Raw genomic sequence first — 27,903 nt, forward strand, 5'->3', positions numbered from 1 at the left:
GAAAAAGAAAAATGTGCAAAATGTAGTGGATTATATATAGTATTGTGTGACTATTCATTTGATGTTGGTTTCATTTCTTTGGAATGGTCTGGTGGTGGAGATGGCTTTTGTTACCTCCGTTTTAGAGTTACTTCTTCTCTCAAAGAATGTATTTTTAAATTAGGGCATATGCGACAATGGCTTTTGTAGCACGTATCAAATAATTGTCTCTGGCAGCCAGTGAATCATTATATATATGGTCCAATCTTGTACATTTTGATCTTCCCCATTACGATTCTTATTGTTGAAACATAAAGAGGATCAAATATTACAATTGAATATCAGTATATATTTTTTTTTTGGAGGAATTGAATAATGTTCCATTATTCGATAATATATTTATCTGATATATATATATATATATATATATATATATATATATATATATATATATATATATATATATATATATATACACTTGTATTACAAACCTCACCATTAGATTAAATATTTATAAGGTCATGCTAACAAATGTCAATAGATTATTTTTGAAGGAAATTTTTTTAGTGAAAAGAGATATTGGTGGAGTTTAAAAAGAAATGTTCAAAGATACAGTACTAATTCAATCAAGTAACTAAACTACTAATCAGACTCCATGATAACACACTTGATATTGCATATAACGAAACTTTTTTTTTTTTTTTTTACCTCTAGCATGAATAGCCAAATATAAAAGAACACGTGGAACAAGTGAAATAGATTCGAAGACAAGACTGAAACAATATGTTACCATGTAAAAACAACATACCATAGACCAAAAAGAAAATTTACACCGCATAATTAGATGATTTTCCCCACAAAGTATGCAAAGTGTATCCTTTATTTACATCACCAGTTTCCCTTTTGTGATACATATATATTAACTAATTTTTTGTTTTGTTTTGAAAGAACTAGATTGTGAATCTTATTGAGTAAGATTAATTGTAGTAGAATTGCTCAAAAGCCCCTTAATTTATTGGAACATATATCTTTTGACTGACACTAATATATCAAAGGCTTAATTGCATTTTTCACCCCTATCTTTTGCCAATTGTGCGATTTTGCACCCCATATTTTTAAACGAGCGATTTTGCACCCCATCTTTTTCCCCCTTTCTGATTTGGAGGCCCCCCCACGTATTTTAGTGATGATGTGTCTGATTTTGATGACGTGTCTTCATTTAATGTTTGCCACGTGTGTAAATGTAATTTTCAAAAAACAAAAAATTGATTTTGGAAATTAAAAGAAACGGAAAAAAAAAATTTGGTGACCAAAAAAAAAAGGGAAAAAAATTGACAGCTCTGCCATGAACAGAACCGGTAATCGATATTTTTTGTTTAAAAATAATTCTATGAATAAAATCCAAATGGAAAAAAATTAAAATAAATAATTAGGGTTTTTTAATTGATTTTTGTTTTAATTTTAATTTTATTTTAATTTTATTTTTTTAATTGGTTTTTATTTGTATTTTATTTAATTTTAATTTAACAAGATCTGCATTTTCTTTTAATTTCCAAAATCAATTTTTGTTTTTTAAAAATTACATTTACACACGTGGCAAACATTAAATGAAGACACGTCATCAAAATCAGACACATCATCGCTAAAACACATGGGGGGCCTCCAAATCAGAAAGGGGGAAAAAGATGGGGTGCAAAATCGCTCGTTTAAAAACATGGGGTGCAAAATCGCACAATTGGCAAAAGATAGGGGTGAAAAGTGCAATTAAGCCTATATCAAAACGTATCTTTTGATCAATCTTTTTTTAAAGTTGAACAACCTAGAGGGTCTATAAAACAACCTTCTTAATTTAGTTATACGCTGATAGAATCATCAAATAAGCTCGAATCTCTTACCTCGATTTTTTTTGGGCCAAGATCAAGGACTTCATGGCTCCTTTTTTTTTATTCATCCAACAATATTTTGAATTAATTGTTTATAGATTTTTTAGATTTGTTAAAATAAACAATTCAATAAAGTCATTTCTTTCGGGACAAAATTTATTTATTTCACTTGAAAATATAAAAATATAGTCTAGGGAAAAAGGTTATGTCATGCGGATCAGCTTTAATTTTGGGAGCTTTTTTGTCTTGGTGACATATTTAAATGGGGCAATTTTTATGGTACACTCAATAAAATTGAGTGTATAGGTACACCCATATGTTAAATGAATAGTTTAATGAGTTATTTTTTTAGAAAAAATATATTTTCTATTGGTTACAATTATAATAATTATATTTTATTTCTCAAAAGTGTCGGCAAATCAAAATTCAATTTTTTTTTTAATTTTTAATACCCATCCATAATAGTGAATATTGATTTTTTTTGGATAAAATGTTAAAAAATTAGTATGATTCTTATAAAGGATGAAATGACGTTTTTTCTTATAAAATAATATTTTCTAAAATATAAAAGTTGATAAATATTTATTTATTACATAAAAATGATCGATAACTTATTGATTTATGAAATAGGTGTACTGGTACACTTTAATTTAAGGATGTACCAAAGAAACTCCCTTTAAATGGGGATTCTTTAGTATCAAAGACTTTTTGGCCCCCAAACGTGTGGGTTAAGGTCATAGTTTGAGGCCTTTCAAAATTGATAAGAATATATGCAAGAGTTTCGGAGTTTAGTCGCTTCTTCTACTAATTTTCTCACTCTTCATAGGTTGTAACAAAGTAGTAACCATTAATATTTTTCAATATAAAAAAAAAAGTAGATTAATATTTTTGACATAATTTAATAAGATTTTTTAATTTTTGTTTCTAGGAAGATTATTTAATTCATGGTATTTGTCAATTAAGGGAAAAAAAATAAATATTTTAAACTCGCAATTGGACCGTTGGAGAAGGCTGGACAATGAATCAAATAATCAAAAGAGAAATAAGCTTAAAGCTAAAGAATCCATTTATGAAAAATGACTAATCATAAAAAAGTACTACTTTAGGAAATAAAAAATCTAATAAATGGTAAGTATCTCTTGGCAGAAGGTTATCATTTATATTCATCACTTTTTATGTTGATCGGACGATATGAATTGCATCATACCATACCTTTAATTCAAGCATCTACACATCATTTCCAGTTTCTGTATATATATGTCTGCAGGAGTAATCCATGGATATCAAATCTTTTTAGAAACGTTAGGTTACTTCATGTAAAAGAATATACTTGAAAGGAATTTGATAAAGTGCATGCAATGCAATGCTGTGGAAAGTAAAAGACATGAAGCATCATTGTGATGTTAATAATTAAAGTATGCGTATTATGACTATACAAAAACTTTTCTTTTGTTGTTTTGGCAAATCAATTACAAAGCCTGTGTTACAATCTTGTAATGCAAGTCTTTATGGAAAGCTTGAAAAGGGTTCTTTCTTTTTTGATTTTGCAAATTATTCATATAGCAAAGTACTGCTCAAATTATACTATCAAATTGCATTGACATAGGCCTGTGTCATATTATTCCATACCAAGACTTGACAGGCTCTACCCTTAATTGAATGTACTTTTGACACTTTTTAGGGTTGTCAAGTTATATATGCATCCTTGACCTATGTATGAAATGTTCTCATTTGAAAAGACATGAGGAAATAAGTGTCCAGCACATTCTTATACATATATATATATATATTTGGCAAATACCAACTTGTGCCCTCAAGGACACATGTTAAAGAAATCATTATAAAAATATACGTATGAAAAGTCGTGCAGTCAACATTTTAAAAATTAAAGTATCACTTTGTCAAAAAAAAAAAAAAAAATTTCCAATGCAAAGTTGCTCTTTTTGATTCCTTAACATGTGCCTTAGGGCACAAGTTAATTTTTTTTTTCTTAGTCATACAGATACTTGATACTGACTTGATCATACCAATAATCAGTCTATACAAGAAGAATTTGAAATAAATGCCTTCAACAAAAAATATTATGTGATAAACGTGACTTCTTTTTATGTGTTCCTTGTATTTTTCAATAATGACAAGATGATTACTGTACTGAATATACTCTTTTGGTACAAATATTCGGATTAATAGTTAAGTAAATTATCATTTGTTTTAAGACGAAAGATCCAATTGAGTTCAAAATTTTCTTGTGGCTTAATTAAATTCTTTACAAAAAATATATCTAAGTTGGTCTCTGGTATTATCATAAGGAGAATGTATTAGTCATAATCAGTTGCGGATCTTGATATCATTTATTAGGATGCCAAATATTTATGGAATATATATTAAAACAAAAGTGTGTGTTTAATATGAACCCCTCAATAATGATTGGACATTTACCATGTTCAGCAAAAATTTTATTTTATAATACAATTATGCGGGCTTTAGAGACAAAGAGTATATATGCATGGCCCACAAAAAATAGTATTAGTTGTTCCTTGCTTGTCATTTTTTGGTTGTACATATATCACACCTCTCTATAATAAGAACGTACAAAAAACAAAAATAAAATTTATAATAGCAGTAATAATAATGATAATAATAAACTTAATTAGGGTTCATTTTTTTTTTTTATATAATTAAAATAGGAGGGTCTCGACCGACTAGGTCCATAGTAGACGACTCATATTTTATACATATGTTACATATTAAATATAAATAGGGTTGCAAACGTCCACAAGTACTAGTTCAACTGGCAAAAATGTCAAAATTATTAGGTTAAACGTCGTGATCGAGTTCAAACACCCGCTCCTCCACTTATGTGTGTGAGTTTCTATTATTTTTTTGTCTACCTAAAAAAAAGATTGTAGACTTCGAGTGCTGTCTTGATGTTAGGATCCAAAATTTGTTAAACATTTATGTCAGTCAGGGCCGGCCCAACCGAGGGTGCGGCGGCCTAGGTCCATGCCCACAGGGAGCCTGCATTTTTTTATGGAGTAGGGGGTGTATATAGAAATATTTTGTTTAATGGGGGTGTATATAGCAAAGCTGATCCAAACATTTATCAGACTTCAGCCCATCGGCCGTTTCACCTTTTTTTTACAACCCAACAACATTTCATTTTCACCCCCCAACCCAGCACTTTCATTTTCACCCCACAATTGATTAAGCAAAACGCAAAACTTAGAAGTAAAACGTAAATCGCAAAAGCAGCAACACGTAAAATACAAAGTATCTACTCCTTCCCAGAGACCGAATTTGTTTTTTTTTTTTAAGGATGTTTTTTTGGGGTTTTAGATTGAAGCTAACCTGAATGTGTATTTAGGCATCACAATATAATATGATTTTTATCATGAAAGTTTCATATTTGGGAAGGGACATCAAATTTGGTCTTGTTGTGATTTTCGATAAGTAACATAGCATATTCTATTGAAAAATGATAAAAGGTTTTCATGTTACTGGTTTGAGGGAAGTATATTTTATACTATTGTGAATTTATGATGACGAATGATAATACAACTCTTTAAGAAATTTTAGAGGTAGTAAATCAAATCAATTAAATAATCAAATTAAATAATGAAACTTATATAAAGCTTGACTATCATTTTACTTAGCTTTCTTTGTTGGGTTTGGTTTTTTTTTTTTGGTAAGTGTTGGGTTTGGTTCGACCCACACAAATATTTTTTATTTACTTTTATTAATAATAATATATAAGACGAGATGCATTTGAAATACGATAGTTGAGTGTCAAACTGTCAATATAGTTGGAATTTCAAAACATGGTAAGGGCCCTTTTATTAAACTTGGTATAAGGTCCATAAAATGCTAGGAACGAGCTTGTTAAACCAGTCACAAATATTGTCATTTTTTTCAATATTTCTTCATCACTTTTAACTACAAGTATTTTTATTGTTCATAGAGATTTTTGTTTTTAAATCAGCTGACCCATTTGGTGCAATAAAGTTTGATTGTTGTTGTATGGTACTATTAAATCAGTCATATATTATCCCCGTGAGCATAGCTCAGTTGGTAGGGATATTGCATATTATATGCAGGAGCCGGGGTTCGAACCCCGGACACTCCACTTCTCCACAATTAAATTGTGTGAGCTCTAGCCACTAAGCTACTTGACAAAAAAAAAAATTAGTAACAAATTTTAAAGTTATCAACACAGGTTAATTAATTGTCCAACTCTTTTCCCCCTTTATGTTACAAACATGACATCTTATTTGATTAGACTATATAATAATGGATACAGAAATGTAGTGGAAGATGAAAAATCATTGTGACCCTTTGAGCTTCTTTGCAATTCCAGCAAAGTATTTTCCCTGATGGAAAGCTTGAGCCAATTCTAACTCACTAGGTTCTCCTATTTCATGTTCCCCAAAAGTTCCTGAACCATATGGTGATCCACCCTTCACGTTTTCCATCTCAAACATTCCAGCACCAAATGTGTATCCAATAGGTACAAAAAGCATGCCATGGTGAACAAGCTGAGTAATAGATGTAAACCTGAAAATTTGAAAAACCATAGAACAAATAGTTACTTTGCTTGTGTTGACTTATTTTTGTAATTACATCCTATGGCGAAGCTAGCCTAAATTCTACGAGACAAACAAATAGTATATTTTATGAATCGTTTATTGACATTTTTTTCACAATGACAATTGAGAGAACTCTCTCAATTGTTAATTGAGAGTTTTTTTTTTTGTTGTGTAAATCAGATATCTTCCGTATGAAACTGTAAAGACTAATCTCTCAAGCATTATAGAATTTAATTGGATGGTAAACTCTCCTTAAGAGTTTTAACGCTGTTGGATACCTAAGACTGGATTTCAACCCAAAACCTTGGATAACCTAGAAAGTGTTAGTTGAGAGTTTGAGACCGAAAGTGTTTTTATTTATTGAAGCAATTGTGACGGAAAGTGTTAAAACAAGAAGAATAAATTAATCTATCAAATGATATATTATTTTTTTTCTGTCGGATTTCTACAAACTTTTTATAAATAGGCTTAGTTGGGGTAGTTAAATCTACATTATTAAAATTTAAAATAGTATAGTATAAAAATACACTAACTTTCTTCTAAAAAAAATACACTAACTTATTAAAAAATTATATTATACATATATACTTTTTAAAAGTGGGGGAAGCCTTGGCACACTACCCACCTACCCTTATTCCATGCTAAGTTGATTTATTTGTTTAGCTAAATTTTAGTTGATCGTTTTTAATTTCTTTTTTTCACACACTAACAAGTGAAAAAAAATAAGATTATTAAGGTGCGTTTGATTTGCTAAAAAATGAAGGACAGGATAGAACAACTCTAGTTGTCCAGTGTTTGATTTGTAAAACTGTTTCAGGTACAGGACAAACTGGAGGCAAGGAGAGGACAAAAACTCATATTTTTGTCCCTCACCAAACCACAGCACAACTTTTTGTCCCACATACAAGTTGTCTAAAATACCAAAATAGCATTTTGTTCCTCAAAAATCGTATAAAACAAAAAATTACTCAATGCCATAAAAAATTTGTCCAGTGCTGTTCTGCCTTATGTTGTACTGTTCTATCTTATACTGTTCTATCAAGTACTTGTTGTTTTGCAAACCAAACACACCCTTAAAGTTTGAAATAGTGTGGCAACATATCAAATATTCCTGTAACTTTTTCCTATTTTTACAATACACTATAATAGTTGACTCCTTCTCGAACTATGTATATATGAGAACTTTAATACATTGAGCTGTTCTTATTTTATTACTCAATAATTTATATTCTAAAATTATATTAGATTTTGAATTGAACATGACTTATTTTCTTAAAACCGGCTTGTAAGATAAAAATATAAGAATTAGAAAGATGAGAAGGATGAGTGACTAACGGTGTTTCCTCTTGGCCACTTCCTTGAGAAGCAGTGGAGAAAAAGAAGCCAGCAGGCTTTCCTGCAAGTGTTTGTTTGTTCCATAAACTTCCAGTTGCATCAAAAAATACTTTGAATTGAGCAGACATCATTCCATATCTTGCTGGAAAACCAAACAAAAAACCATCAGCATCAGCAAGCTGTTTAGGTGAAATATCTGGTACTTCACTCCTTGGAGGTGCTTTCATCTTCCTTAGGACTTCTTCAGACAATATTTCAGGTACCTGCCAGAGTTTTGCTTCTACTCCTTCTACTGATGCAGCCCCCTTTAGAATCTCTTCAGCTAGCTTCTCAACATGTCCGTACACAGAATGGTACCTAAACATGCAAAGTAAATTTCATATGAGGATAGAGGATATGATATATATACTCTTATTGATCTTGTGATACTACTAATTAAGCAAAAAACCGAGAAATCTATGTTTGGAGCAGTTGCTAGGATTTGCAACTTTTACGTCTAAACGTGTTTTTACACTGAAATTTATTTTTCAACTTACTTTTACGTATTATGTCAACAAAAACAGTAAAAAAAAAAACACTCATTTTGTATCCAAACATAAAACGCGTCAAAATCAATTTTACAAAATCAGTTTTGATCGATCATCCAAAAACCAATTAGACACTAAGAAGAGAGAGGAAGAAGAGCTTACACAATGTAAACTTTAGTGGCCATTGATATAGAAAAGGAGTTGGTGAATGAAATGAATACATGTTACTCTCTTCTTATAGAAGCCCCGAATTCTTTAACCTAACATTATTATTGTTTTGTTTATATACATAAATATAAACTAAGGTAGTTTTGTTTAAGGAGTATAACATGAACTATAAAAAAATTATTCCATCAGTGCACGACAAGTAGTCACCATTTGGTCAAAAGCAAATAATAATCATTTTTAAAATCTAATCGCCAAGATTGAATGATTGAATAAATCGCCCTTTATAAGATGTATGTTAAATCCTTACAAAAAAAAAGAAGTAAAAAGATGTATGTTAAGAAAAATGCTATAAGCATATTTTTCTCAAAAAATGTATGTTAAATAAATGGTTAATTTCATATATTTTAGTGATTCATAAAATACTTTAATTGATTATTATCACGACTCTACATTTGTGTTATACAAGGTTCTTTTTAGTGTTGTTTCTATAAATAAATTAATTTTTATATTAATTTATAAATATGAAAATTGTATCTTTATAATCAATTTTTATAACAAGCATATTTTTTGTATCCATATATGTACAAGAAGTTGGATCAATTTTCTGTCAAGAAAAGAAAATAAAGAACTCACGATCAGTTGATGTCATCCGTGACTAAGCTAATTTGTCTTTCCTATATATTTAAATATTTGTTTAAAATTGATAGCAGAAAGGGCCGGCAATGAACCGATACAACTCAAATAAAGTTCAGAACTCGACTCGGTAATTAGTTCGTTGAACTTGGTTCATGAACCAAACGAGCCGAACTTGAGCTAAAAATTAAGTTCGTTAACTAAATAAGTTGAACTTGAGTTATATATAGTTCGACTCGTTTGGTTCACAAACTGACTCGATTATATATAGACACACACAAAGCTAGGTAATAGTATTTAACTAATAGTAAAATATAATAGAAGCAATATAAAACAACAATGGTAACAGAGTGGACCTGGATAGTTTTTAGCAATGAAAATATGTTGCTTGTAGTGCCATAGTGTTTTAGTAAAGCTGCACTACTTTGTTTTTGTCCCACATCGAAAGTATTTGAGATAGACACAACAATACTTGTCTATAAAACAAGCGGCTTTGCTACTCTTTGATATGAAGGTGGGCAATCTATTATTTCACGGTTGTGGAATCGCTATAGTCCTCTTTGCTTTAGTTTTTTTTTTTTTTTTTTTATAATTTTTTTTTAAAAATATTAATAGGTTTAAAATATGCAATTTTTTAAATAAAAAAATAAATTTCAAAATTATGTGATTCGAGTAAATGAACCTAACGAGCCGAACCGAGTTGCTCGTGAACTTTAAACGAGCCGAACTCGAGCCCAAAAAAAGGTTGGTTTTGAACTCGAGTCGAGTTTCGAGCCGAACCAATTCTTATCGAGTCGAGCCGAGTTCAGACAAATTCGACTCGACTCGACTCATTTCCAGCCCTAATCGCAGACAAAATAAAGATCTATATCTGATCATGTTTGTCATTAATAGTTAAATTAAAATTGCAAAAATAATTTGTTATGTAGTGCTAAAAGTTTATACTGTTAAGTGTTGGGTAATCGCAGACATTGGCACACTCACGAGGTTAAGATAATTTTTTATTTTTTTAGGGTGGGTGGGTGGGGGTGTTTGTGTGTGTGTAATATTTAAGGTGCGTTGCTAACGATGCCTGAGACCAATAGTTAAAGAATTATAAAAGGCTTTGTTTTTTTTTTCTTTCTTTTTTAATCTCATGAAAAAGAACAGATGAGAGAGAAATGTTGTTGAGACATTTCATAAGGTTGAGAAACACGAGTAAAATACGTTTTTTCCGTCTCGACAGTTACTTGTCGAGGAATTCAATAACTGTATGTAGTTAACTGCCGAGGAAAATCTCGGTAGTTAATTGCCGATGATCTTCTGCTACAAATCTGGCAGAAACTCTCTCATCAATTATTCATCTCATCTTCCAATTTTTTTTACCAAATCTCTCTAAAAAATCCAACTAAATCCAACCTTATTCAACAAAATCACAAGTAAGTAATTATAATGCTATTAACTTACATTTTAGTTGTTATAAATGTTTTTATTTGTTAGTTTTTGAGTAGATTTATTATTTTTAAGTTTTTTAGTAGATTTACATGTTATAATTAATTTTTAGAGTAGATGTTAGTTTAATTAATGTTGTTAAAATATTTGCATGATGTTTATGTTATAATTTAGAATTTTAGGGTTATTTATTATTTTGGTGTTTTTTATTTATTTTTTTATTTTAATTTTTAATTAGATTTACATGTTATAAATCATTTTTAGATTAGATGTTAGTTGATTAATTTAGTTAAAATGTTTGCATGATGATTATGTTATTGTTTAAAATTTTAGGGTTATATTTTAATTTGGTGTTTTTTATTTATTTATTTATTTTAGTAAGAGTATATGATTTATTTTAAGAGTAAATATAAGTTAACTAATTTTGTTATATTTACATTATAACAAAAAAAATACGCTTTTGCCCTCTCGGCAGTTAACTGCCAAGGAATTCAAAAACCGGCTGCAGTTAACTACCGAGGAAAACAATTGGTGTGAGATTCAGGGCTAGTTCTTCGGTCTCCTGGTGTCTTCTATATTCAAAATCGCAATCAAAATCGGTACCCTAATCCTTGGCCGCAGCTGGCTTTATATAGAAAAAATTTTAGGGTTTCAGAAAGCCCACCATCGTGCCACGTTACGATCCAATCGTGACACGATCACCTCATTAATCCTACGTGGCAGCAGACAAATTTTCATATCGTGGCACGTTCCAGACTTTATCGTGGCACAAAATTTCCAGTGGCAAATTCTTTGTCCCACGTTCAACAATCGTGCCACGAGATGTTCTAAACGTGGCACGATGCTTCACTCTTAGGCATTTTTCAATCTTTTCATCAATTTCTCCTCTTAAGCTCTTGTTACTGTTTTGATCTGATTTCACTATGAATTACAAGTAGTTGACTCTCTAAAACCAATTATTATCAAATTCTAAAAACATTTGGTATTTTATTTTCAACAAATAAATATACACAAAAAATAAAGTGTGATGGAAACATAAGAATGAGAAACTCACGGTGTAGTTTCTTGGCCACCTCCTTGACAAGCAGTGCTGTAAAAGATGCCAGCAGGCTTTCCTGCAAGTTTCTGTGTGCACCATAGGTCTCCAGTTGTATCCATAAATGCTTTGAATTGAGTAGCCATCATTCCAAATCTTGTTCCACCTGTGCTTGTTCCTGTAATCACATCAAAGTAATTTGCAAGCCTAGCGGGCTTCGGGCTTTAGCGGACCGGTCCAAAAAGCTCGGTTGACAAAACGGACTTGAAATATACTACCCAAGCCCGGCCCTACACGGGCCGCGGGCTAAACGGGCCGGCCCATATTAAAAATTATATATATTTTTTATTTTAAAAAAGTACTATAAAACACTGCTATAATTTTTTTATAAATAATATTTTTAATATGTTTAAATAATGTCTAGCATAAAAGTAAATTGTAAACATTTTCGTACAAACGTCGTAAACTAAAACGACGAGGAAAATGATTTTAAATAAATTAGATATGTTATGGTTATAGATATTTATATATTCGATCTTTAAAACTATAAATAACGAAATGAATAAATATAATTTTATATTACATTTATATTTGTGTTAATTCATTGAATTTTCACTTTTGTTTTTTACTTTGATAATCAACTAAGTAAATAATTATTTGAAAAATATATATAATTTATAGATTTTTTTTTTGTTATGCGGGCTAACGGGCTACCTGCGGGCCCATTCGGGCTAGCCCTAACGGGTACCGGGCTTTTAAGGACCGGGCTAAAAAGCCCTATTAAAATTCGGGCTCAATATTTTAGGCCCAAGCCCTATATTTATGGGCCGGCCCGTTTTGACAGCTCTAGTTGTTGGTGAGTGTGAGGTGCCGTTTAATTTGGGAAATGAGACTTTTTTCCCATCATGGAAAAGTTTTTTTAAACCATTAGATTAAAAGGGAACATTAATTTTATCATAGGCTATCCACACTATATCTTTCTTCTCATTGTCTTCAAATTTATCTTTTTATTCCCCGAAAACCTTGTTTTTATATACAAACCAATTCCATTTATATAATTTATATTTTTATTCCCCGATAACCTTGTTTTTTGTTTTTACTATATATATTTGTCATACCCCAAATTTGGACCATTTGAAATCTTTTTTGTCCACATTTTTTAATAGTTCAGATTCTCTTTTATTCGTTTTTTTTACCTTTTAAAACTCGTGTTTTTGTCATTAATCATTTAAAAAAACTTTCATCTTGCATTTAAGTCCTCGCTTGCATTTTTTACAACATTTAAAATCACTCCATTTGCATTTTTATAAACGCATTTTATAATCCTTTTAGTCATAACAGACAAGTCATTTTAAAATGGCTAATCGCATTTTAAAAGGCGTTTTTTTTATTAATCTTTTCAATCGAAATTTCGGCAGGGAGGATACTTTGAAGTACCTCATGTCAGATTCCGAAGGGACTTTTTTATTTTCTTTTTAGGCTAGTTTGTTTATTATTATTTATTCTTTTTTATTTTTATTTTTTTTAGAAAAAAACAAAAAGAAGTCACTCACGTGACCTCTTTCTTTCTTTCCTTTTCTTTTTATTTTTTTTTATTATTTTCTTATTTATTTTATTCATTTTGTTTTTTTATTTATCTATTTATCTTTTTGGTCAAATCTTTTTCTCCAAGTCTCAGCTGCAGGGGCATTTTGGTCATTTGTTTGTACCAGAGCCAACCCTAGTTTGTCACTATAAAAACCCTGTCAATCATTGGGAAATGGGCCAGAAAATCACTGTTCACAGAAAAATCAGCAGCAATTCACAAACCCTAATTTTCTACTGTTCCAACCTTTTTCAAATCAAACCCAAAAATTACAAAGAAAATAGTATGAGTTTAGGAAGAACATTCATAGATTCATAGAAAAACCCAGCAACACCATAACTTCAAATACCTTACTCAATAACAACAACAACAACTAGCACAAATCCGAACCACAACAACACAAATCCGAACCAAAAGCAACACAAATCCGAACCAAAACAAGGAAGAACACGCGAACCGGAAGAAGGAAGAAAAGGAGAGAACCGGACTCAAACTAGGAGGAAAGGAAACCGGAAAAAAGAGGTAAAATTTCACGTTTTTCATTTGTAGATCTAGGTTTTTTGGTGTATGTTTTCGAAATTTTGAGCTTGGATTTGTGTAGAGGAAGGGAAGGGGAGTATTTTGATGTAAAAAAAATTTCAAAAAAAAGCAAAAAAAAAACTCCGGCGCGGCGGCGCTCCGGCCGACCACCGCGCCGGAGCAGCTCCGGCCGACCACCGCGCCGGAGCAGCTCCGGCCGCCCCTCTTCTTCTTCTCCGGCCGCGTGTGTTGTTGTGGGAGGGGAGAGCTTCTCTCTCTAAGTTTTAACTTAGAGAGAGAAAGTTTTTGTGTTATATTTGTTTTTTTGGTAAAACCCCTTTATATAGCCTCATTACTTTATTTTAATTCCATGTGTATCGTTCCACTGTATTATCGTGTATGATCACAGCTAGACCGTCAGATTGTAGATCTAACGGTCGATGATGCAGCTTGTTTTTGGTTAAGCGTTTGTTCTTTTGGGTGGAATATTGTGTGCCTGCTGTTGAACCATCAGATCGTTGATCTGACGGTCACTGTGCTTCCAGTATATCCTTCCTTTCTTGCTGTTTATTTTTAAACTGTTGGATCTTAGATCCAATGGCTATGATGAATCCAGGGGTTTGAACTTGGACCATTGATTTAATCCAATGGTCCAGAATTAATCCTGCTGAGCCAATTTGTTTATTATTTTCATTTGTTATTGTTTTTATTTTTTTTAAATGCTGTTTTTTTTATTCTTTTTGACATTTTTATGTTTAGAAAAAATTCCAAAAAATGTTTTTCTCACTATTTTAATTTTCTATAATTGTTAGAAATCTATCCTATTTTCTTTCCTTTTAATTTTTTTATTTTATTTTATTATTTCTTATATGATGATCTTAAAATTTTTTATTTTAATTCTTGCTTATTATTTCTTATGTCTCATTCATCATAATATTTCTTGTGATTACTAATCATTTAATTTTTGTCTTAAATCATAGCATGCATATTTAATTTTCTCATCATTTTATCTTGTCATTGGCTTAGTATGTATAAATAGGGAATTGATGTAATTTTATTTTTTGCATTTTATTTCGGCATAAAGGCCTTAGGTTTGTATTTAGGAATTGATGTAATAATGTAGGTAACACAAGCACCGACACTACCACATTTTATTTACCGCTTTCCGTTAATTTTTACGACGTTACGTTAGTTTTCACCGTTAGTTTAAAAAAAATCATTTTCACAAAAAAATCAAATATGTCAAATTCAAAAAATCTTTTTTCTTAGCAATATTTTCTCTTTATTTTCTTAATCAAATTTTTAATCAATTTTAATTCAACTTCAATCATTTTTAAAATTTAAAATCAATCAACCTCACTCATTTCTTTTATCTCATGCCTTGAGGCCTCTTTCTCTTCTTAAAACCATTTTCAAAAAATCTTAAAATCAACCTAACCCACCAAAGAAATTTTTGAGTGGAACTACGTCGGTTTTGATCCCTTTCTCAAAAGGGTACGTAGGCAGAGGACTCGTCCTTCCAAATCAAATAAAAATAACCAAAAACATGCTTCTTCTCCCTCCATCCTTTCATTTAGACATTAGGCGATAATTTTTCAAATAAACAAGTAACTTAGCACAAGATAATCTAGGTAAGAGGTTCCTACGGAATACCGTAGATGCTTAGGGTGCTAGCACCTTCCCTTCGCATAACCAACCCCCGAATCCAAAGTCTCGATAAGGGTTTTTACTCATTTTTTCCCTTCCCAAGAATAAAAATCGAGAGTTCAAAGATCGACGATTCAAATCAATTAATGGTTTGACATCCGAAAATCGCGAGCACAATATTGCTTCAAATTTTTTATCAATTAATTAATATTTTTTGAATCAAAACTAGATTATATTGAATCTAGAGCAAGCCCATAGGCCTATCCTGAACGTTATGATAAAAAAAAAAAATACAAGGAGGGGTGTCAATTACTTTTGTTTTCTTGTTTTCAAGATATTATGTTCCCGTTCCCCCACGCTGCTCAAAACTTTTGAAGTACTGACATCTTTGATATTAAGCATGCTTTGATGTCCGACATACGTCAGTGTTCAACATCCGTATGACACTCATATAATACATGTCAAACAAGTGTTTCAAAAAGAAAACAAATTTTTTTTTTTGTTTTGATACACTTTTACTCTTAGACATTCCTATGGCGCTTAAAACTGTGTCGAAGTAGTGATGGTCAATGAGGAAATTGAAGATATTAAATTCAATATCATCAATTTTTATTTTTTATTTTTTGGTATAGTAGATGGGATGAATGAGGTGAAAAATTGTCATGTGTTGTTTAAGAACTTTGTACCAAATGGCTCAATTTAGATATTTTATCGAAAATATTCATATCTTACTTAATTATATAAATATAAATGTCCTATATTTTTAAAATTGCAATATAGACATGTCCGTGGCTATGTTTATGTCGGGGTTCATACTTCATAGCTCAAAACCAAGAAAACTACATACTAGAGTATAATTTATGGTATGGTTTTTGAGTAAATATAAGATACCAGAAGATAGCTTCCAGTAAGTTGAGGGCATTTGGAGCAATACAGGAGAGTGGAGCCTCTCGTTCAGTCATTCTTATTTTTCACCCAAGACAAACGAAATTAAGGGCTTTTATTATTAAGGGTCATGTTAACCAGTGCTTCCGGCGCATTAGTTAAGCACCTAAAAATGGAAAGAAAAAACAAAATCTCATTAAAAGCAAAACTTTTTCAAGTTTCAAAATATAAAATACACAATTTTTGAGAAAGTTAACATTTTAATACTCCTTTGTCCCATATTATAAGTTCTCTTAACCAAAATGACAAATATCAACAAAAGTTGATAGTGTAATTAATATGTTCGTTTTGTGTGAATGTTACTAAATTGTCTTTTGTTTATATGTGTATTTAATTTGATTTTTCATATTTTAAGATAAGTTAATAGTATTAATTAGGGTTATGTTTGAAAATAATAATAAATGTACCCAATAATTTACATATGAGATTATATTTAGCGACAAAACTTTTTTTTTAAAAAGGATTCTTATAATTATAAACGGAGGAAAAAAAATCGATAGAATTGCGTCAAGAAATTTCGAGTAAAAGTAAGGATTATAATTTTCATCTTAAGAACCGATGAATGCATAGTTAGACCATGTAAACAAATGTAAACGTTTCCACCAAGTAATTATGCAATAATTTATTTATGTACTGTGTTCATCAAGTGGTTATTTTCAAACTATTTTGTTATATTAATGTTTTGATTAATCCATGTTTGACCGTAAATGATGTGTTGGTTGATTGGGTCTATTGGACTAATTAAGTGTTAAGCTCAACTAGTTAATAAGTGGTGTATTACAAAAAAAAAGTTCTAAGACGTAGAACTAGATTGGTGTTTGGTATATAAGGAAATAATGTTAAATGTATATAGTAGATAGAAATGTGTAGGATATTATGATGTGTCTATAATTCTCCATTGGAATCTATAAAAACGGGAAAGTTTATCATTTGCAACCAAGATAGTAAAAAGCAAGTAGAAGCGAGTAAAAAAGAATAAAAAAATATCATCTCAAGAAATAGATGTGGTCATTCTACCAAATATTATCTCATCCTTAATTCCTTTCAAAAAGCTCAACATAATCTTCTCCTTTTCCAACAAAGTTGCATAAGAGGTTAGGTTATGAGAAAAATCAATCCTTCCATAGCCATGGCTAGCAACGAAGCAACATCCTTTCAAGTTCCATATATCAAATGGAATATCCATGATAATTGATGTATCAAAATGAAGGCTCTTCTGAAAGCACAGGATGTTTAGGACGTTGTTTAGAAAGGCTATAAGGAACCACAAGAGGAGCATTCCTTAACTAAATCACAAGGAGACGTTTCGAGGGATTCAAGAAAGAGAGACAAAAAAATCTTTATTCCTTATATAATGAGCATGGGATGAAGATGCGTTTGAGAAAATTTCAAATGCAACACCTGCTAAGGCTTCAAACCTCTTACAAAGGAGAAGACAAAGTAAAGAAGGTATATATTCGAACTTTAAAAGACGAATTTGAATCCTTAAACATGAAAGAGTCAAATTCTATTTTCAAATACTTTTTAAGAGTCATATCCTATTTTAAATCAATTAAAAAAAAATGCTGAGAATTTATAATATCTTATTGAAATTACATATTTAACCCTAATATATAATGATTAAAATTACATAATCACGACATATCTTTTAAAACAACACTACTAATAAAGTGGATTTTAAGGTGAGGGTTCAATTAAATCCCTCACTGATGGAACACCAAAAAATTACCTTTAGATTTAATGGATGGTCTAAATATGTTATAAATTAAAGTAAAAACTTATACACATTTCCACACATAATAATGCCCCTATCTCCTTCCCCACATGCATCCCTATCTATGGAGTATTCATCATCTTCCAATCACAAAATCTGCGGAAAGTTGTTTCCAAAAATCAAAAGCTCGTGGCCCAATTTGTATGTACACGCATACACCCACACCGATCAAAATAGTTTACATGTTGGGGAAAACTTCTTGACTAGAGATCAACAAACCTCTTGTCTATTCAAAAAAGAAACAAGCAAACCTCTTTTTAAAGTAAAAATATATGTTTAACCCAAAGAAAATGTACATCATCTTTATGGAATTAAAAGTACTTGTATGTTTTGAAATCAATCAAATTCATATATAAATAAAATTCATGTTTTAATGAAGCCACACCAACAACGACCAGTTTTCATCTTTTTAGTGGTTGATTGCATAAATTGGAAGATTATGGAGCCAAATTTAGATGCCAATGAACCGGATTTCATCGTTTCCATGATGCATAAGTGTTAATTAGATGAATGCAAAGCAACCGTTCTCTGCAGAATTTTAGTGAGTCGGGAAGAAATATAGCCAGGATTGTGTGTGGATATATGTGGATATTCTCAATTTTATTTTCAGGAACTTTGTACCCTTGATTAAATCCGAGGGTATTTTCTTGGTGTTTAACCGATGAGGGACTTGATAGAGCCCTCACTCTAGAATCCACCCTACTAATAATGTCAAATAAAACAACAACAACAACAACACCAATAATAATAATAATAAAGTTTACACAAAATTACTCCAACGATCTCTTAACTTAATTTTAAATCACGGTTCAATCCTTTATAACAAAATTATTCATCAAGAGTGCATCGCGAATAGGGATGTCAATGGATACCCAACGGGCAGGGTACTATAGTACCCATCTCTATACCCACGTTTGTAAAAAATGCCCATACTCGAGCCCATACCCTCGTGGGCAACAACTTTAGTGTCCTTCCCCATACCCTATGGGTACTTAAGTGTCCATACCCACACACATTACCTGCACTTTAACCATCAAAAGACAATAAAAAACACCATAATTGAAATAAAATTATGATCCAAAAAATTTCAAATCAACTAATAAAATAGTATGAATCGTAGTATTTAGCCAAATAAAAAAATCCAAAATATCCCTAGAAAGAATGAAAAAATAGATATTTTACATCGGTTATACGTAAAAAAGTTGCAGTTGCATGTTAAAGTCATAATAAATTGTTACTAAAGTTTTTATTAAGTTGTTTTAGGGTTATGGGGTTATGCTTGAATAGTTTAATTAATTAATTAATTGTACGTAAAAAATAAATAAATTATTTATCATATTATATAAATACAAATATGCGGGTTGCGGGACTGAGTAGTACAATGTCCATACCCGTGTCCATACCCATTCAATTTTGCAGGTAATTATCCATGCCCAAGTCCGGACCCATGAAAGTGGGGTTTTACCCTATCCATAGTGGATATTTTTTGCGGGTGCCCATAGGATCTGGGTCCAATTGCCATCCTTAATCGCGAAAGCCAACAGCAAGGGTAACAAAAAAAAAGCCTGGCCCACCATACATGTTACAGGTACAAAAAACATTCAGGAAATAGCTTTTACACATGTCGCGGAGATTTCGTGAAGCATGATTTTGTTGTAAAGAGCATTTCCGAAATTTCTTCTCAAACAACAATGACAACAATTGATTTCCATACTCTATAAATAAGTCCTTTTTTTTTTTTTTCTTTCTACTTTATATTGCAAGCACCAAAACACATGAAAACGTCCACACACAAAAATGTAGCTCAATCCAATGAAATTTAATGCCAAAATCAGAAATTTAATCACAACATAATTGATTAAAATGTACAATATTTTACACATTAAAATGAACAATTTTTTTTTAAGAAGTCAAACTAACCCACCAAAATTGGTATAGGGAGAATCGAATCCAAGCTCTTGAGAATAGCACAATCCATGGTCTCAAGCCAATACCAATAGACCAACCTAACTGAGGGTTTGTAGGATTTTCTTGGGAGTTATTGAAAACAAGCCAACACCACCGGACCCATCAAAGGTTTGGGAGTTATTGAAAACCCTAACTCTAATCACAATCGAACCTGACATTTAAAATCAAGCTTTCTTTTATTGATGTTTTTCACTTTATTCACCTTTGAAGATCGAGATCAAATTAATCCCCTGATATTGAAAATCCTAACTCTAATCACTTTCATTTCCTTATGACATTCAAAATTAACTTTCTTATTGTTTCAAAATCAAGCATATATACTACCCCAAGAGCAAGACATAGAGACCAAAAAACAAACTTATGACCCCTCCTAAAAGCACCCAATCGTGACCCCACCTCAATTGACTAGTGGTCCCAACAGATAATTGGTTCCACCACACACCCATCATAATGGGAACACAAATGACAAAAGTGTCTCCCAAAAAACCAATACCAAGACGTCAACTATATTTTATCAAACAATTGCTCAGCATCTAATGGCCTAATAGAGAAGACCAAATAATTGCGAGCTACCAAATGGACCTCACAACCATGCCTAAAAATACCTACCACGTCCCTTGGAAGAACCACTCCCAACCTAACCACCTAAAAATCCTATACCCCACCTTCGATGGCACTCCACATGTCACAACAAGATAATTGGCAGATTCGAGTTTCTTACCCCCAAAAAGTGCATAAGGAAGCCACCTGATGTCTAATGTTGTTGTTCTTGAAGAAGATAAAGATTTGAGTTTATATGAAGATTTGAGTTCTAGGTTTCATGAAACTTTTAGGTTTCTTTAAAGAAGATGAAAATTCCATTCCTTATTTTTTTTTTAACATAGATGTGTTGTGTTAAAGATATTTATGTTAATATTAAAAAACTTAAAGGCTAAAATAAGAATATATCTGTTTGATAAAAGAGTGAATCGTTGCCTAATGTTTAGTTAAGAGATCATGAGAGCAGACTTGACTAAATATGAAGAAAAACAAATGGAAAAAACAATTTAATTGTTTTAAATTGAATCTTCGGATTGTAACAAAAAGCTGAATCTTCGGATTTGTCATTTGTTTCCTTCCAACACTTCCGCAAAAGTGTTAACCTGTTGTAACAAAATCGCATGAATCCAGGACAAACATTCAAACAAGAATCAAAGCATGACATTCTAACTTTCACAGTATAAATACGAAACTCTCTCCTTATAACAACGAAAAAGAAACAGCAATGTAATGAAATCCAATATCAAATGTACAAATAAAAACTAAAAAGAACCCTATGAGTCTGTAATAACTATGACAACAACAATTTGACCTTTGTCTTTATTGAAAAATAAACAACCAAACCTCCCTTGTCATAAGAATCATTGCTTCCTTGAGCGCAGAACCAGGATCAAATAAGAAGCATTTTCCCTAACTCTAACACTATCATGTTGCATCAACTCCATGCAACTTTCAAAAACCCCAGCACGAACAGCTTCCGTAACACTTTCTTCACTGTTACAACAGAGATATTTCAAAGCCAAAAGAGCAAACTCAACCCCTCTTTTAGTTCTAGTTCTATTCTTCAAAACACCAGCAAGAACCTCAACACACCCACCAAACTTTTCCATCTCTTCTATTGCTTCTTTGCGCTCAGCCAATAACCCAATAACTTCAACACATCGTTCAAGACCGGCGTCGAGCCTTCGAAGCAAAACTGGTACAGCTCCACATGCCACAACGGTTACTCGATTATTTGGAAAACGACAGAGAGTGTAGAGTGCAGTAGCTGCTTCTTTTTTCTCTCTACCAACACCATCGCGAACGAGAGAAACCAAAGATTCAATAGCATGTGGGTATGCCCCGATCGTCGCCCTGTTTAGTTCCAAGAGAGCCAAGCTAGTGATAAGGGTTGCTGCCACAGCGCTACAGTCGGAGACTTCAGAGGAGAGAATGGGAATGAGACGGTCGAGGATGCCTTCTGCCATTAGGCCAACCTTGTTTTCATCTTCAAGGCTGATGTTGAGGAGAAGGGCGAGAGCTTTGTGGCGGAGGGTCTCGTTAGCGAGGCATGAGAAGACAACTGGTATGACGGGGGCGTCGGTGATGTTGCGGCGGAAGAGGGGGTCATGCTTTGAGAGAAAGAAGAGTTTGTTGAGCGATTCGAGTTTGTACTTAGTGGGCGCCTCATCAGAGGTTAGGGCAGAGACTAGGGTTTGGGTTAGGGTTAGGGTTGGGGCTTCGGTTTGGAGAGGGGGAGGGTGGGGAAGAGTCTCGGGTGGAGGAGGGGCAAAACTGGAAATGATGGCACGAAGGGCGTGATTGGGAATGAGGTAAGTATGGAGGAGGGGAAATTTGGTGATTGGACATTTCCGGTGACCTAGGTCAAGCCATTGTTGGATTGAAGAACGGTCAAAGGTCTGACCGGAGGAGAGGATAACCGGATCGGACATAATTTCAAGCGAAATTGGGCACTTCAAGTGTTCAATAAGCTGTTCAGCCACAAGAAGCTGTTCAGCCGCTGCTGATGTCATTTTGGCTAAAACAAAATCTAAACCTAATCTTTGAGTTTGAATGCGCTGTCGATCTCCTTTTTAGTGATTTGCAGGTTAAACAGACTGGTCCGTGTACACCGATTTTTATACCTAGGTCTACTAAAGAGTGTAGTAGTGAGCGAGTAATCATGTTTCTGCATTGGTTGGGCCGATGAGGGTTAAGGCCAGATAATTATATCACGTACCCCTACAATTAGTCATTTACCCTCTACAAACAATAAAAAATGTCATTTTCTTTGCGTGTGACTAAATGAATTGTCCAAATCATTGTGTCAATCCAAGAACTATTCTGGACGATAGCTTATGTTTGTTTTATTCGAACATCAGAAAACCATTATAGATATGCTGCGTAAAAATTGAAGTTGTGCGGAATTTTTGGCCATACCTTATCCATCAAGACCATTGGAGTGAGTTTTGTTGCATTGAGTTGCATAAGTGGTTACATTTCTTATTTGGAAACCGAATCTTTCAAGGGTAATAGGGAAACATTTTTAATTTATTTTACATAGTCCTATGTTTAGAGATTTGGATAATATAGTTTTGTTTTGTTTTAAAAAATTGTATAGAAAGGAATAAAATCAAAATGGAGTAATACAGTAATAATAGAGTAACATAAAGGCGAGCTAACGTTTTTTTTTTTTTTTTTTTTTTTTTTGTGGTGGTTGGGGTTCGAACCTCGGACCTTGCATATATATATATATTATGCATTGTCCTTACCAACTGAGTTAAGCTCACGAGAACAGCTAACGTTTTTTCTTTGTTGGATGATGAGGCTTTTGTTTTGTTTTTATATTTTTTGACAAGAGAGATTTGTCTTGTTATGACTAAAGGAGTTTCTCAATCCCTTTCACATAGACTAAACAAGAGTGTGCATGTTGTAATGCACTATAATTTTCTGAATACAATATATAAACTTTTCTTGAGCTTGGAATTAGAGATATCTCAAAACTTAACCAACAAATTCTTTTTGTAAAAGAATTGAAATCACATGCCTAACATATTGCTATATTCTTATAGAAACATTGCTTGAAAATTTATAGTTGCATTCTCATCATCCAGAGCCTACAATAATATTCACAAACAAATACTAAATATGTATATTATTGTTGTATTAAATAAGAGGCTTTTTATAGCACAAGTAGTGGAGAGGCAAGTACCTAAATAACGACCCTCTACTACAGTTGTGGTAACAGTTATGTCATTGGAACCAGAATTGAGCATACCACGTGATGATGAATCTGTCTCTAAGAAACACCTCTCTGAATACAAACCTGGCCTTCTAGGTTTTGGGAGCAACACACTTTCACCATCCAACATCAATACCACTGATGACATTGTTGGTCTTTCTTCTGGATGTTGTTGAACACATAAAAGACCTATTTGAATACACTTTAAAATGGATTCAGGGGTAGACACTTGATCCTCAAGTAATGGATCCATTAACTCAATGACTTTACCTTCGTTCCAAAGCTTCCATGCCTAACACGTTTTCATGGTACATTATCAATTGATTCAATTCATAAAAATTAAAGTTACTCATTTAATCATATTATAATATGTCAACTATTTTATGGAAACAACCATATTGTAATATTGCAATTTGATCATAAGGTTGAGGATTACGCATTGCCGGTGTAAAACTTAATTGCACCTTCATCCGATCAGATTTCTCTATGATGTCAATTTGTTATTACACTATACCGGCAAACATTTATATGGTAGAATTTGATTGGATGATTGTTACACTGTCAGTGCATAGTTCTCAAACTCTTTGATTATTTCAGATACATGCGCATTCATTATAATACTCACATGGCCTAAGAGATTCAACTTGTGATCAGGGTGAAAAAATCCTCTGTTTTTCTTGCCACTCAACAGCTCTAAAAGTAAAACTCCAAAGCTATAAACATCAGATTTGAAAGAGAAATGTCCATCCATTGCGTACTCTGGAGGCATGTATCCACTGCAACAATTTCAGAACATAGAATAATTTAGTAGTTATAAGATGAAAAAAGTTTGGTAGGTTAAGTCATTTTGTTTTAGTACTTACTATGTTCCAACTACCCTTTTGGTCTTTTCTTCAGTTTGATCTCCACCAAACATTCTTGCCATTCCAAAGTCAGAAATTTTTGGATTCATTTCGCCATCTAAAAGAACATTGCTTGCTTTTAGATCTCTATGAATTATTCTTAGTCTTGAATCTCTATGAAGATAGACAAGTCCCCTAGCAATGCCGTCAATAATGTCTAGCCTCTTTTGCCAACTAAGCGCAGAACGCTTGGTTTCATCTGATTCAGAATATTACTTGAGTTATAAAGTATAAAAATGATCAAGTAAAATACATGTTTGTTCCAATTAACATTGTTTATGCATAATTAGATGTGACAATGATATAGTTGAGAGACCAACCAAATAATAAAGAGTCCAAGCTTCTATTTGGCATATATTCATAGACCAACATTTTATCTTCTCCTTGAATACAACAACCAAGAAGCTTGACGAGATTTCGATGTTGAAGTTGTGAGATGAATATGACCTCATTCTTGAATTCTTGCAAGCCTTGTCCAGAATTCTCCGAGAGCCTTTTCACTGCTATTTCTTGTCCAGATGGAAGCTGGCCCTAAAAGTTACAACAGATCCAAGATATTATCATAGTTGTTGTAAAACTAAGAGGGTAAGTAGCTTTGGTACCTTTTCTTGATGGAAAAATCAACCAAACTTACTAAAACTTGTTTTGCAAGAAATTGGAAAGCTTCAACTGGCACTTTGAATGATTAGATTTGGATCAACTAATTACAACTACTAAAAGATAGATGATAATAACCTCAAACCAAACATGACCTTAAATTTTTATTTGTAGAAAATAGTACTATTTTGAAGTGTACCATAGTGGTAAAATATGTTGGAAAGAAATATAACATCAAAGCTTAAAAGTTTAGATTAAATTAATTGTAGTTGTTGAATTTTTTCCTATCATGCCTACTGGAAGAAAGTTGTTATACATTAGTATGTTTGTGTAGAGGACCAAAATAATCACAAAGAGAAATAGCAATTTACTTTGTATACAGGACCAAATCCACCTTCTCCAATCTTATTGTAAAAAGAGAAATTCCTTGTTGCAGCTTCAATAATGGCAATCTCAAAAAATGGGAGTTCAAACTCACTCTTACTTGTGTCAACACTAAGTCGAATACCAGTCTCTTTGGCTGCATACAGAAGTAAAGAGGCAGTGATTAATTAGTGATACTAATTAAAGAAAATTAAAAGTACATGAAATTTTCATCAACTAGAATAGAATCACAATAAATCTTTAGTTTACCTCTATTTCTTCTCCATTTCTTAATTATCAACCACAATGCTGAGGTAATAATAGTAGAGGCTACTGATATACTCACAAAGAGTAGTATCAGTTTCTTCCTTTTGTTTCTCTCAACATTTGAATCTAACTCCACAAAAGAAAAGAAAAAAATATTATATGCAATATATATAAATGTACTTTAAAATAAATTGTGACTAAATTGATTGACCAACAAAGAATCATTAATGTGATAAATGCAGTATATATTCATACCTAGTTCTGAAGCTGAAACTCTTACAAAGAAATCTTGTTCATTCACAGAATCCTCCCTTATATCAAATAAGTCTCCAAACCAAGCAATACAACCATTACCACTAGCATTTATATCAAGTTTTGCATAAGCAACACAAGAACAATTCTTAGAGCATTCTACCTCACATTGATCAATGTTAATGCTATAGTTTACATGAAACTCTACAGAATCTGGTAGTTTCATTCCTATAAACTTCTTAAATACATCGCCATTTCTACAAACTTTTGAATTTTCCCTAACACATCCACTAGACCAATCAAGCATTTTCCAATCATGCATATTCCTTGGCTCAAAACCATTCAAACACTTGCAAATTGGAGAGTTTTTTATGTTACAAGTTCCATAAGCACCGCAAATACCATAATCATCACATCGGTCGCCTTGAACATTAAACTCAGAAAACCAATTCGAACGATGATCGTTCCATGTGAAATGCTGAATTAAACCAGATTCACTAAGCACAAATCTTGAAACAATGTCGTCTTTAGTCTCAAAAGAGTAATAAACTTCATCAGAATCAAAAACAAAAACCGGTTTGAAAATTGGATTTTCCCTTAGAACTGGATCACCTTTGTATTGTTCCACATACCATGGTCCACTTCTGAAAATTTTCTTCTTACCCTTTTGAAGAAAAAGCTGAGGAAGTCCACGTGGATCAACGCTATAACTATATTCACCTGAAGAAGGATTATCAATGTTCTTCCAAGAAGTTAAATGAATGTTCAAACCAGTTTTGAAGTTCCTACCAAGTTTCATTCCTGGTAACAATGTATTAGAAGGATAATCGAAACTTTGCCACAAAATTTCTTCTGAGTTTTCATCTTCAAAGTTCTTCAAGACAAAGTTTCCAGTGTCTAGAAGCTGTGCTACCGGAGTTTTTGCCGGTCCAGATGAATTTGAGGCCCATAGAACACTTCCTCCGTAGTTAAGAATAATGAGTTTTCCATCATTGTTGAATGTTAATGTACCATTGTGATCAAGAAGTGGTTTATCTCTATTTGCAACCCAAACAATATTCTTTATGTGAATTTGCTTATACCATATTCCAAGATAAGTGTAAGTGGAATTTTTAGGTGTAAAGAAACCAAGTTCAAAATTTTGTGAAGGTGAAATTAGTGTTTGGTTACCAGTGATGAATTGTGGTGGAGTTATGGTATCTTCTGCTTTTGAAGGTATTGGAAACAATGTTGTTAAATGGAAACAAGTAGCAAGAAGTAGAAAGATGAACTCAGTTTTCTCCATGATTAGTTTTTTATCCTTCACATTATTATTATTATTATTAGTACTTATATAAAGAAAATCTGCATTATTTAATCATACTACTGTTCTTAAAATCTTGTGTTGATGAATAGGAGTTTAATTGACCAGTTTAACTTAAATTAAGCAAAAGAATTGTATAATTGGGAGTAGGTGTGTATCTTGAGGGTCCAGTTCTTTTTCTTTTCTTATGGAAAGTCACATAAAAGGACATTAGGTGATTAGGTTCAATAACACCAACTGAACTACGTAATTAAGCAATAATATTTGATGGAGACCCACCCGCGATATGGTTAATCATGCGAAAAATATGATTAATTCATTTGAGTAGATGATCAATTCAATTCACGTTGAAAATTATGCTTAATTGCTAGCCACATTGTTTAACGTAATTAACCAGATGTTGCGGTTGCGCCCGTGTACAAAATAGGAGTGTCCATGTATTTGAT

At 32.2% G+C, this 27,903-nt stretch overlaps 3 protein-coding genes across 3 annotated transcripts; all 3 read right to left on the reverse strand.

Moving 5' to 3' along the window:
* Positions 1-6,047: 6,047 nt before the first annotated feature.
* Positions 6,048-8,606, reverse strand: LOC11430362 (NAD(P)H dehydrogenase (quinone) FQR1). Its single transcript, XM_003593356.4, has 3 exons — positions 8,470-8,606; positions 7,781-8,137; positions 6,048-6,413 (listed from the first exon to the last, which is right to left on the reverse strand). Exons 1-3 carry the CDS (start codon positions 8,490-8,492, stop codon positions 6,182-6,184), a joined length of 612 nt encoding a protein of 203 aa, XP_003593404.1. The 5' UTR covers positions 8,493-8,606; the 3' UTR covers positions 6,048-6,181.
* Positions 8,607-21,250: 12,644 nt separating this feature from the next.
* On the reverse strand, positions 21,251-22,768 carry LOC11425150 (U-box domain-containing protein 8). Its single transcript, XM_003593360.2, has one exon. The coding sequence runs from the start codon at positions 22,563-22,565 to the stop codon at positions 21,414-21,416; it is 1,152 nt and encodes a 383-aa protein (XP_003593408.1). The 5' UTR covers positions 22,566-22,768; the 3' UTR covers positions 21,251-21,413.
* A 782-nt stretch (positions 22,769-23,550) lies between these two features.
* Positions 23,551-27,440, reverse strand: LOC11421613 (G-type lectin S-receptor-like serine/threonine-protein kinase At4g27290). The gene is made up of 7 exons (XM_024776726.2): positions 26,158-27,440; positions 25,906-26,028; positions 25,644-25,792; positions 24,996-25,206; positions 24,637-24,874; positions 24,399-24,549; positions 23,551-24,065 (listed from the first exon to the last, which is right to left on the reverse strand). Exons 1-7 carry the CDS (start codon positions 27,437-27,439, stop codon positions 23,661-23,663), a joined length of 2,559 nt encoding a protein of 852 aa, XP_024632494.1. The 5' UTR covers position 27,440; the 3' UTR covers positions 23,551-23,660.
* Positions 27,441-27,903: the final 463 nt, after the last annotated feature.

The sequence above is a fragment of the Medicago truncatula genome, chromosome 2 (assembly GCF_003473485.1).
Source record: "Medicago truncatula cultivar Jemalong A17 chromosome 2, MtrunA17r5.0-ANR, whole genome shotgun sequence".
In the NCBI taxonomy this organism is placed as follows: domain Eukaryota; kingdom Viridiplantae; phylum Streptophyta; class Magnoliopsida; order Fabales; family Fabaceae; genus Medicago; species Medicago truncatula.